The 13,358-nt window shown below is 34.0% G+C and overlaps 1 protein-coding gene across 2 annotated transcripts in view; it reads right to left on the minus strand.

Moving 5' to 3' along the window:
- DMXL1 (Dmx like 1) overlaps positions 1-13,358 on the minus strand; it is a 122,513-nt gene that overhangs the window by 90,918 nt on the left and 18,237 nt on the right. Inside the window, exons 4-9 of one of the 2 annotated variants that reach the window (XM_037509473.2) lie at positions 13,054-13,132; positions 9,332-9,464; positions 6,113-6,179; positions 3,891-4,069; positions 1,807-1,996; positions 543-711 (exon numbers count right to left, since the gene is read on the minus strand). In XM_037509473.2, the coding sequence (XP_037365370.1) occupies positions 543-711; positions 1,807-1,996; positions 3,891-4,069; positions 6,113-6,179; positions 9,332-9,464; positions 13,054-13,132 (817 nt within the window). Of the gene's footprint in view, positions 1-542; positions 712-1,806; positions 1,997-3,191; positions 3,318-3,890; positions 4,070-6,112; positions 6,180-9,331; positions 9,465-13,053; positions 13,133-13,358 lie in introns of those variants that run through there. The other variant, XM_037509474.2, reaches the window with a different exon arrangement.

A 13,358-nucleotide genomic window follows, 5' to 3' on the forward strand; every position in this document is an offset into this window, starting at 1 on the left:
CTGTCTCTGGTGAATCCATTCACCCCCACACCTCTGGCCTGTACCCCAGTTCTTATATGCATAAATAAATAAATCTTAAAAATGAAAAAGATTATGAAAATCAAATTTTGGTCACCAGAGGGAAGGGAAGATTATGTTGAGCAAACTGAATAAAGGGGCCAACTATGATGGTGAATGCTAATAAGACTTTTGCTATGCAACTTAAACTTATAAAACATTATAAACCAATATAAATTCAATCAAAACAACACTCTGTGATGTTAACCTCCATGTTTATTAGTCCAAATCTCAACATTTGAATAAACTAAGGAAGGATCTCAATGACTTGTCAAGATCTTAAATCACAATTTATAATCTTAAACAGCTAACAAGGAAATAAAATTCTTTTCCTATGTAACCAGTGACATAGCTACAAGAAAAGGTTAGCTAGGAAAGTCACTCCCAATTTTTTACTTAATCAAAAACTAAAATAACTCATTCCCTAAAAAACAAAAGACAAAATTTACTCAAATCCACAAACATTTTTAAACAGCATATGTTACCTGTGGCCGGGTTGATGCTGGCGGCAATATGAAAGTGGCAAAGTGCATTGGCATGCAGTGGCGTGTTCCTGTGGACATGGTGAGGGTCCTGCTGATGTGGCAGGTATCCAGTATGTGCTACTAGCGCAAGTGATCTCCTCCGACCTCTACGAAAATGCCTCAGATTTACCTGTGTAATTAAAAACAAAGTAAAACGAATGCCTACATTGCATAGGCACAAACACACACACACACACACACACACACACATACCTACAGATTATATAATGGTTATTAGATGTTACATACATCCTATTTGTGATGACATCAGATATGTAGAAACATGTTTTTGTATTTTAGCAGAGCAAATCTGAAACCTAAAAGTAATCTTAGAACTTAAACTGCCTGACTGTTCTTTCAACCATCACACAGTACTTTTCAAATTTTATTTGAATTCTGTTCTGACAATTTCCTGAACTTTAAAAAAAGTTCAGATTAATGTGTGCACAATGACAACTATGTGTACTGTACTTTTTGTATACACAGCTTACTCCTTGGGATAACACAATATAAGATATTATCATCATACATTAGGATTATATTTCATAGTTTGTACTAAAAGTACAAAATCCCTCATCAAGGATTATTTTCAGTTGTTATTACATATGAACATTCTATCAGTCCTTCTGTCATCAAGCAAAATATATTTAATTATAGTCTGTGCCACTAGAATAATATCCAAATTTGAAAATAATTGTTCCATACTCATACAAAGCAGTCAGAGATAAATTCAGGTGATTTCTTTTTTTTCAATTCTAATTAAATAATTATCTGTTCTATTAATCTACATAACATTAAAAATGAACTTTTATTTCCCACACTTATTAGGAAAGTATACACTTCAAGTTCTGAGAGTTCTTAAGAAGTATAGAACAAAACCTAAGGACAGGACAAAACACTCCATGCGCTAAAGAAAGTCAAATCTTTGCATTCTCACATTTTAAGTGATTTTATGCTATTTTAACTAACTGAATTATAATCATCCTTTTAATATCATCAGTTAACCTAGGATTAACTTCATAGTTATAGGTAGTTTTTCGTGCTGTAGACAAAATCCTCAAGTATATTTTTGATAGGAAAAAAGTTCAAAATTTCCAAAAATTGTTTACCTAAGACATATGTGGCATTTTATAATTATCCATGACTTTAAATATTAAATTAGGATATTACAATGTGCAAAAGGTTTTAAAACGTGTAGGAAATGACATCTAGTATAAACACTCACATCTAAAGCATTTTGAACTCGTTCTTTACTGGAAGCATTTCTCTTGAAGTTATTTGTTAAATTAATTGGTTCAGTCCAATGGTTGCAGTCACCTCCATATAGGAGACAATCGTTTGGTAAAAACGTCTCTACCCAAAGACGACATACGTTATCTTTGCAGCAAGTCAACAGAACATTACATACAGACGCCCTAAGAAATAAAGATTTTAGAGACAAAAATGTAAATTTCACACAATATCACATTCTATGTTTCCATAATTATCTCAATGTGCAAAACTAAGGTACCAGTGAAGAAAATAGCACTACAGTTACGTAATCAAAATCATTACAATTGAGTGGGTATTTGATCTCAGCAAACAAATGCTTACTGACCTATTTTTTTCCTCTCAGAATTTTGTAGTGCTTGCCTTAATAAGACTCTTCTTACATCTAAAGAACAAAGACTGAGATCATGCCATTACCCTTCAGTTAAGGAGCAAGAAAAAAAACCTGTATTTTCAAATAAAATTTATTCAATCAATTGATTTAGTCAGTGGCTGATATTTGAATTATTTCATAATGATTCATTTTTACTTTCTGTAAAGGTACATGCATAATAATGAACGACAGTCATTTAGTGGATGAAGTAGACACTTTCTCAAATATTATCTATCTGATTTAGGAAAAAAAAAATCAATACAAGGTTCCTGTTAAATAATTCAAAAAGTTAAAGGGAAGAAAATCTGTCATAGTCACTGTTAAACACATCTGCTTGATAAAAAGATTAGGAAAGGGAAAAGGGACGCCCTTAGTCTCGGGTGCGCTCCCCTTCAGCTTCTCTCCCCTCTCCTCCTAGCCCTCTGTCTACTCCCCTGCTTTTCACCCCATTCCACACACTCTCTAGGCTTCTTTCTTTTCCCCAGTACTCTACTTGCGTCTCCAGGCCAACCCTCACCTTTCCACCTCTCCTTTGCTCCTCACTTGTCTCCTCCAAATGACCTTCCTTCTCTCCTTTCCAAATCCCTCATCCTTCCTCCTTTCTTCACCCTTACATGTCCCTGACTTTTCTGCCTCTATTTTTTCCTCTGTTCCCTTTCAATCTTCTCATATCATGCTTCCTTCCCTCTCTAGTTTTTTCTCTAGTGCATTCACAGGCAGTAGCAATACAATTTAAAATAAGCAAATAGTAACAGAAGAAAACATTATCAAAAGACAACGTGGAAAGTTTAAGGTTCAGAGTACCAATTAGAAATGGACAGAATGGAAAGATTTATAACAGAAGAGCAGAAGATAGGAGACTACAGGACTAATTAACAGAGAGAATCAGAAGAGGCATGAGAACCTAAGCAAGAGCAACAAAACTAGCAAGAAAACAGCACAATTCAGAAGCATGAAGGGGGCCTGACCCTGAAGTATGGGTGTCCACAGATGACTCTCCTGATGACACTTTAGTGATACTCCAGCCTTTAGCGATACTCCACGTAGAGTTGGCAGGTAAACATAAGCAGGGCATGGAAGAAATACCCTAATGTCTTCGAGAGCAAATCACATTTAAGTATAGATTAAAAAAAAAAAAAGTGTAACCTGTTTGATCTCAATGTAGCAACATGATAACATGGTTTTGAAACTAGTTATCTAGAATTAGTTTTTGGAGGATATAAACAGACCACCCAATCTATTCTACAGTCATCATTTTTTTTAATTATTAAAGAAGCATGTGCTTATTACAAACACTTCTCCATTCTTATCTCTCAAGCTAACAGTTCTGCAAAAAGTACTGTCGCTTGGCTGAGCATCTTAACTTTTATGTAAAAGACAAAGCAGTTATATCTCCCAGTTAAAATGCCTTATCATAAAAGTGCAATGGTCTTTGATAGGATTTCTCTCATCCTCATGAGAAGGGCCAGCCTTTTCACTACATACCTGCAGGCAGTTTATGAGACAAAAGTAAAAATTAAGACAGCTCAGGGAGATTAGAGCTTCTTAAATGACATGCCAGAAACACCAGAGACTTCTAACACATACACACGCACACACAATAATAGTCAAAGTCACAAAGATGATGTTCTTTTAAAATACAGGGAAAAAAGGACTAATCCACTGACCTAGGCATATACTTGCTTGTTTTTCGCCAGGAAAATCCATTTACAGCTCGAGGATGAGCCAGATAAACAAAAGAAAAGTCAATTTCCCCTTGGGATTGTTTTTCTGAACTTCTATCTGAAGAAGCAACAGTTGTCCGCCAGTTTTCTACATTATACCATACCTTTAAAAGACAGTCATCCTAAGGAAAACAAAACAGAAAACCTCCAGATCAGAATTAAATTTAAAGTTAAGTCAAATAGCAAAAGTAAGATTTCTCTCTCCAATTAGGAATTTAAGGATGGGAGGTGAGATTTGGAACAGAGAACTGAGATGAAGATCTCTCGTTCCAATACTTTTCTACTGGTGTGTGCCTAAACTGTGCTTTGTGAATTAAGGTGTGTGGATGTGTGCATTTTGCAAGGACTGATTCAAGGAAAACGCAGTTACCATACATTATATGGGCTCCTGAAGTGGACTTACTCAAGAAAGTCTGAAAGATTAAATTAAGGGTTCATTTTTCCGTGTAGCCAAACATCAAACAAGAAAGCATGACCACTAGCAGATGTACAAAGACTGCTTTTTTTTGGTTTGTTTTTTTTATATTGCTATTATTTTTTAATTTTTTACATCATTGTTCATTTTCTTTCTTTCTTTTTTTTTTTTTTTAAAGATTTATTTATTTATACAAGCACTGGGTACAGTCAGAAGCGCGGGAGGGTGAAAGAATTCACCAGAGCCAGAGCGGGGAACAGAACAGGCAGACTGACACACTGCTGAGGGGAGCAGCGGGGCACGGCAGAAGAGGTCTGTCGAGCCATGTGGGACCCTCGCCGGTGGCCGGGGATCAAATCAGCACTGCAGAGGCTGCAGGCAGCCTCGCACCCCAGCGCTCAACCGCTGAGCCACCAGGGGAGGCCCCATTACTCATTTTTAAATAATATTTGCTTCACCCCACCCCCTCAGCTGTAGTCCCCATAGAGTTTCCTTCACCAATGCACCCGTGCACCATCACCTCAGTCCCCTCTGCTCCTTCCTCCCTCCCTCCAATCCCTCTATTTTTTAAAACAAAGGATCGTTTTCATGAGTTATCATATGCATATCCAAAGAAAATACTGAGGATCATAATAACCAGTTAACAACAACCACTATATAAAATGTTCTAAGTATAATCAAAATTGCACTCAATAATTTGGGAAGTTAGGGAGAACAAGGCAAATGAGAAAGTACCAGGTTCTGCTCTTCAGCTATAAGTAATTGCATTCCCACCTGTAAAGTTATCAAACAGAATAAACAGTTGCACTTCTCTATTAAAAAATCCCTACTAAAGATATAGGGTACCTTACTTTCTTCCTTGCAGAAGACTATAAGCCATAAGAACAATAATTTCAGAATGAACAGCACTATGAACCAATAATTAAAAATAAAATAATTTCAAAAAAACACATTGTTGTGAAATCAACAGGTAATAACAACAAAAAAGGTTACAAATATACTTTTGAAAGTCTATAAATTCCTATATATTAAATACAGCTGTCATGTAAAAGATCTTCATATAAATGATAGCTATAGTTCACAGATAGTTTACTACATTTGACATGATACCAGTAACTTCACATACACTATCTAGATTATTGCAGGCAAAAATGACCTGAGGTAGGTGTTACTTTCCTCAGTTTACATATGAAAAGATCAACACTCCAAGAGATAACTAAGACCAACACTACAAGAGATTACTTACCTTTGATTCAAAAAAGTTATAAATGGCAGATTTACACCCAGATCCCAGATAGACAAATCTATGCCCTTTCAATTGTATCATACTGGCTTTTTATGCAATAATATTTAACCAATTTTTGCTACTGAACATATTTAAAAAAAATATTTATAATGTAAGTACAAGAATAGACTCTGTTAATGTTTCTGAAAATTCAAATTCATAAACACCACTTAGCAAAATTATAATAAATTAAAAATCTAAATCAACAGGCAGATATAAATCAGATACATTGTGCTGAGGAGGAGGAGGGAGAAGGATCAAAACAGGGGAGGAAAGAGCATGGTGATGGTGCACGGGTGAATGGGTGGTGGGAATTTTACCGGGACTACACCTGAGAGGAGAAAGCATACATTGTACAAAAATGAAGAATGATGTAAAATATATACAAAATAGAATAAAAATTTTTAAAAAAAGAAATTCTAACAGGAAACACAAGTCAGAAATAGCATTTTTACAATTTATTACCTTCCCAGCAGTAGCAAAAAATTCTCCATCTGGTGAAAATTTCATTAAATAAACTTGGGAAGCAGTACTGCAAGTTAAACAAAGAAGGTAAGGAAAATTAAACAAGGAAGAATATAGTATTACTTCTCTTAACCCGTATTCAGCAAACTGTTTCATCTAATAGAAAATTTTGTAGTAACACAAGTTTCACACTTTTGAGTATAGCTTGCAAGCATAAAATAAATTAAAAAATAAAACTTTAAATAAGAATTACATATAAGAATGAAGTGAGGAATGACATGTCAAAGTCTTTAAAGTCTATGATGAAAGAGTCATAGTTCTCACTCCCTGAGAATGAGAGGGAAAAAGGTTTCATTTTTAAATCTGTAAATCCAACTTCCAAAATCATAGATAATACAGTCCAACATATATTTCATGGACAATAAATCAATATTTTAAAAAGAATTCTCCCTTAAGGTTGTATTTGCCTAACTGACGATTATATATGGGTTAACAGGGAACTTGGAACAATTGTGGGTTCAGCTTGCCTATTACACCTACATACCTGGTGCATACAGGCCTTTTCTTCTCCAAGGAATTTTGCTTCATTTCTCTTTACCACCTTCCCTCTAACTATGCATATATGCTAATCTCAAGACACCCTTCCTACCACTGCTTTCCTTTTCTTTACCGGAGTTCATGCTTAGTCATCCTAAAATTTTTAAAGATATTTAGAATCTGCATTATTTTACTGGCTATTCCATTATTCATACATACAGTCATGTATCGATTAACAGTGGGATTCATTTTGAGTAGTATGTTGTTAGGTGATTTCACTTTTGTGCTAAGGTCAAAGAGAATAATTACAAAACCTTAAATGTCACAGCCTAATACACACATAGAATATATACACATAACTAGATATACACACATAAATAGAGAGAGCCCACTGTGATCTGAGGTCGACCATTGAACAAAATGCAGTTAATGATTTAATAATTCACTTCTTCTTTTTCAATTTTACTGCTACAAAAAAAAGAGCAGAACAATAAATATTCTTGCACACACACTTTAATGCATCTGGTTAAGGATAGCCATAAGACAAATAATTGAAAGTATCTGGTCTCCATAATTGTGATCTTCTGCCCCCTGCAGTCTTTTCTCAAAACAGAACTAAAGCAATCCTTTTAACTGGAAATCATATATCAACATTCCCTCTGCTCAAAATCTCCAAAAGTTTCTCAACTCACTCAAAATAAAAGGCAAAGTGTCACAAAAACCTATAAGCTGACTCTGGATTCGAAATCAGATCCCCTATTTTTCTCATCTTGTTCACTTTGCTACGAGTTCAAGGTAAGCACAAGCCTACCTCAGAGTTTTTGCACTTGATGTTCTTCTGCCTAGAACAATCTTCTCCCAGAGATATGCACACATGACCTACTCTCTTATTTCCTTCATATCTGTACTCAAATGTCACCTCTATTCTTCCTCTTATACTACTTTTTCTCTATAGAACTTCATCTAACTTGTGTAACCAGTGTTTTAAATACATAACACATGTAATGTGATCAAACTGAACTTTACATTTATTACAATAAGGGTAATCTTCAACTAATCCTAAATTTAAGCTTGCAAAGTTTGTAGTCCCATTTTTGTGCTTACTTAAATAATAGTCTTAAGGAAATAATTAATGTCTACTGCAAGTTATTTTTGTATACTCTGATTTTAATTCAAGATCCTGTTCTCTCCTAACACAGACACACATTTCAAATTCTTAGTTCAACCCAAGCAAAACCCCGCACTAGGTCTGTGCTGAAGTCAATTGTAACACTTTGGGCTTCCCTCTCTCTGATCTTAGATGAAACACTCCAAAAGAAAGCCAGAGCTCTTTTGAAAGAGCTCTCCTTTTATTTTTAATTTAATTTTTGGACAATATATGATTTCTCCCTTGAGGTGGGGTCACCATAGTTCTACCACCACTAAAGCACCTACAGTCCATCACCATAGTCCCTTGCACTCTTCCCATACAACCCTGTTTTCACTCTTCCCCATGCCCTCCACTCATGACAGTCTCATATCTATGTTCAGCTTTCAAGGTTTCTTACTGTCTGACCCTTTGTTTTTTCTATAGTCTACATATAAACGAAACCATCCAACTATCCGATATTTATCTTTTTCCTTCTGACTTATCTTGCTCAGCATAATCCCTTCCAACTCCATCCATGTTATAGCAAATGGCATGAGTTTCTTTTTTGATAACTAAGTAGTATTCCATTTTGGATATATATAACATCTTCCTGAAGCATTCATCTGTTTGGGGGCATTTAAGTTGTTTCCATATCCTGGCTATTGTAAATAGTGATACAATAAAACATAGCTACCTTGTAAAGTCATATTCCCTTTCCACATGTTAACCCTATTAAATACCCATGATGTACTTGAAGGAATACAAAATACATAGTTCCTTTGAAATCTCCTTTGTAAGTCCTACATATAGAAGGTCTATCTTTCTATCACTTTGTCACCCTTTACATATCCTACTGCCACTATATATAAAAATGACTCAGTATATAAAAAAGAATTAGATTTAACATTCTGTCACAGTGATTTACTAGTTTATTTTTATCTCTAACTGCTCACTGTCATGTTCCAAGGACTTTTACCTCTGTCTGAACATCAAAGCACTCAAAAAATACTTGTGAAATGAGTGAATGAAACTTGGAATTTCTATCTGTAGGGTATGAAAAAAAAAAATCAAACCTATTGATTCATATTTCCCAATTGCTCTCTAGTAAGAGATACCAATTTCACTTCACTATTAACCATATACAAGAGTCTCCAAACACTCCTATAAGTGCTAATGCTTCTCTTTCAGGGCATGTCATGTTTCTTGATTTTGAGTCAAGTCAATCAACTCTTTCTGTGCCTATATTTATATCATATATTGATACATAAAAATTTTTCATTGTTCATTTTTTTTACTATTGAGATAAAAGGGTTTTTCTAATTAATTTTTAAGACCATTCAAAAAAGGCATTAACCTAAGTCGCATGTTTCTTCCTAGTTGTTTTAGTCAACGATATTTTAAAGAATGACATAAAAACAAGAGAAATGAATCCTCTGTAAATAAGGTATATCACAGAATTTTAAAAATCAATACTTTTTTATATTAGTGTGGTTTTAAATAGTATATTCACAGAGAACAGTTGCATCTGTTTAATACCCTAATTAATTGCTTACTTGCAATGCCAAATGCATCTCCAATCCCCAAAGTTAAGATCTGTTTTATCTGGGGTTTCATCTTCAGTTGGTTTCTCCAAGTTAGCATTGGACCAGAGTTGCAAACAGCTAGAACCAGTTAAAAGACGACTGCCTAAAAAAAAAAAATATATATATATATATATATATATATATATTATTCACAACTGGTAATTTAGGTACTTAATTACTGAGTTAAATTACATGCTCAAAAGTTTCATATAAGATAAATATACATATTTATACATAACAAATTTATAAATCTATTTTATATTTTATAGCAGGTATTTGATACATAATAAATTTACATATAATGAATTTTAATAAATTCATCACATACCATATATAAACATTTTTATGTAAAGTATATAATAAATTTATTACATAAAATATATAAAACATAAAAAATAAAAATTATATGATATATAAATATATTTAAATACAAATATATATAGTGTAATATATGATAAATTATAATATATATAGAAGATAATACAGCTTTTAAAAAGATCAAATGACAGAGATTTGGAGGAAGGGAAAATAGAGACTGTATTTTAATTTTGTTGAAGCAGCTTGGAAAGAAGAGGGAAATATACTCTTTTCCTCAACAAACACTTAATGAGTACCTTTATCCCAGGCACTGTGCTAAGCACTGACAAATGAAATACAGTCCTTTTTCATGATGAGTTCACATACTAGTAGAGAAATATTACGTACAGAGGCATGAAGGAATGCAAATTCAAATACATTCCTAAGAAGGTGTTATCATCTATGGCTAAGGAATATGGAATAAGAAGAGAAAGTAATGAGGTTGGAATAAATTCTGGGGTCAGATTGTGAAGCATTTTTTTTTTAACAAATCTTTTATTTATTTATACAAGCACTGGGTACAGTCAGAAGTGCAGGAGGGTGAGAGAATCCACCAGAGCCAGAGCGAGGAGAAGAGCAGGCAGAAGGACCGAAATACACTGTTGAGGGGAGCAGCGGGCGGCAGGAGAGGTCTGCGTGCCATGCAGGACCCTCCTCCAGTGGTCGGGGAGCAGCCGGGGATCGAGCCGGCGCTGCAGAGGCTGCGGGCAGCTTCGCAACCCAGCGCTCAACTGCTGCGCCACCGGGGAGGCCTAGACTGTGAAGCATTTTTGAAGTTCATAAGAAGTCTGGTCTTTGTTGTAGGTAGATGGGAGTTAGTATAATTAAGGAGATGTTTCTATTCTTAAATATATTTAAGAACAAGAATCTCAACAGGAGTGAGGATATCAACAGATAAACTTGAAAGAGCCCTAAAGTCTCCCTCTACTGAAATAAACTGCAAAATTTACGTGTGTGTGTGTATATATATATATATATATATATATATATTTTTTTTTAGGACCTATAACTATAATCTTCACCATACTTTTAAAAATTCTAGTACACAAAGATTAAAGATCCTTTTTTGAAAGCAACTGTAGAGATAGATCAAAATCAAACTATTAATATCTCACTTAAAATAATTAATAATTTCATATTACAAAATTCATTTGTAAAAGTAACAATACACTAATAGTTTCCAAATATTTATTAGAATCCATTTTTCAATCAACCTATAATCGAAGTAGCCAGTTCACTTGTTAACAATGTTTTTATAGGATGCTATCATTTACCAAGTACTTTCATATATTCTCATATCTGGTCATTAAAGGCAAATCTTAATTTACAAGTGAATTAACCCTTCTAAATCTATTAAGTAATATGCCATGGCCACAAAACTTGTAGCTAAATATGTGAAGATTTACTGAAAGTCTAACTTATACTAGGATCCAGATGACAAAATACTAAGTAAAACAGACTCCAGGCCCTGGTCTAATCAAAAAAATAAATAAACCATGTTAACAAGTAATTTTAACATAATGTGGTACTTCAATAAAGTAACCACACAAAATTTATCATCCAAATAAAAACACTTGGGGGAATAAGAAAGTGACACTATCAGTAATCAAATGGGGACAACAGGCATAAATTGGGACGTAATTCATCTTATACATAAAAGAGTTAAATACAAAGTACTTAGCTAACAGCAAAACTTGAATCTAAATCTCACCTTATTTTCACTGTATGCATAAAATATACATATAGGTTTCCAATGAATAAGCATGAATTTTAGAACTTCGGTAATGAAACATTTTAAAACATGTTTTAAATTATCTTTTAAATAATTTCCAAAGATTCTGAAGTTTGTGTTTCAAATTAACATTTTTTCTCATTTTCATCTACTATATTAAAATTTAACTCTTCTAAATTAATGACCCAGTTCTATGCTGCAAAGATAAATTACTTCTTATATTCTAGACTGAACCTCTATTTATTAGATAATATTATAATATGCAAGTATTTCAAATTCTATACACCCAAAGAAAATGTTTCACTCTCTCAAGCTCAATCCTAACACTTCTTCTTGTAGTTATAGATATTCTTAAAGTAATCTGACATCCAGTAGTCAATTCTATCCATTCAAATTATGAAATCCTTATCATTCCTATCATCCAAATGAATTCCATATTCATATACTCTTTTCATTACTTATTCATTCAGCTAATTAAACACCTACTATTTTAAAGACACTGAAACAATTTCTTATTTATCATTTAGAATACTATAAATGCCTATTTTCCAGTGGTAATTATAAATAACATTTCTCTTATTCTCTCTGATCTGTTATTAATACAATACAAACAAATCTTACAAAACCATAAATCTTGGCTTATCAATAGCTAATTTTAAAAGTCTGTAATAGTTTTGAGATAATTAGAAAGAATTACATGCAAATTCCTCAGCAGGACTTTAAAGCCTTGCATAATAAGCTGCATTCTATCTCCTCACCACCAAACTCGATCTTTACACCTGTGTTCTCTGTGGTAGACTGGCTAAATTGGGTTTGGAAAGGTATTTAAATGAAGAAATGAATAACAGATATATACATCCTTTTTTTGGAATTCATTCCTTTCTTCCTGCTCCATTTCTCCATTTCATTTCTCCTTTTTTTTTTTTAAAGATTTATTTATTTATTTATACAAGCACTGGGTATAGTCAGAAGTGCGGGAGGGTGAGGGAATTCACCACAGCCTGAGCGGGGAGCAGAACAGGCAGAATGACGAAACACGCTGCTGAGGGGCGCAGCGGGCAGCAGCAGAGGTCAGCACGCCATGTGGGACCCTCGCCTGCACCAGGGGTTGAACTGGCGCTGCAGAGGCTGCGGGCAGCTTCTCAGCCCAGCGCGCAACTGCTGCTCCACCAGGGGAGGCCCTTCATTTCTCATTGTTAAAATCTATCTACTATCAGGCCAAAAGGCTCCTCTCCCCTGAAACTGATTCTCTAGAGAGAATTAATGATGTCTTCCCAAGACAACACATATTCCTCTGATAGTGCATTTTTGCCTTCATTTCAATAAGCTCTAAAAATGCACAATCTATTCAACTTACTTTCATGATCCCCGCAATCTCACAAAAAGCAGAAATGAAATACATGAAACCAACAGCCTCAGCAAGTGATATTTCATTTCAGCTAATCCTCCTCCTTTTTTTTTAAGATTTATTTATTTATCTATACAATAACTGGGGTACAGTCAGAGGTGTGGAGGGTGAGAGGAATTCACCAGAAACAGAGTGGGGAACAGAATAGGCAGATTGACTGAAATACACTGCTGATAATTCTCCTCCTTTTCTTACCTGTGGGATCCCAAGTTATATTGTGTGCTTTTGACTCCAAAAAAAACTGGCCACTTTTCTGCCATTGACTATATAATTCCTAAAATTGAGAAAAAAAATTTAGCCACTTTTCATTGTATCTTTTCTCTATCAAATGTACACATCCATATTATTCTTATACATTAATACAGTCATTTTTAAGGAAAAAAAAGGCCAATTCAGTCAAAAAATATAAAAGGAGTATGTGTTAGAGATTAGTAAGAGAATGCCATTCCTATAAATCCAAAAGTCTATTTTTTATATATTTAAACAACAAATCAGTATTT

The sequence above is a fragment of the Talpa occidentalis genome, unplaced genomic scaffold (genome assembly GCF_014898055.3).
Source record: "Talpa occidentalis isolate TD23 unplaced genomic scaffold, MPIMG_talOcc4v2.1 talOcc4.13, whole genome shotgun sequence".
NCBI lineage: Eukaryota > Metazoa > Chordata > Mammalia > Eulipotyphla > Talpidae > Talpa > Talpa occidentalis.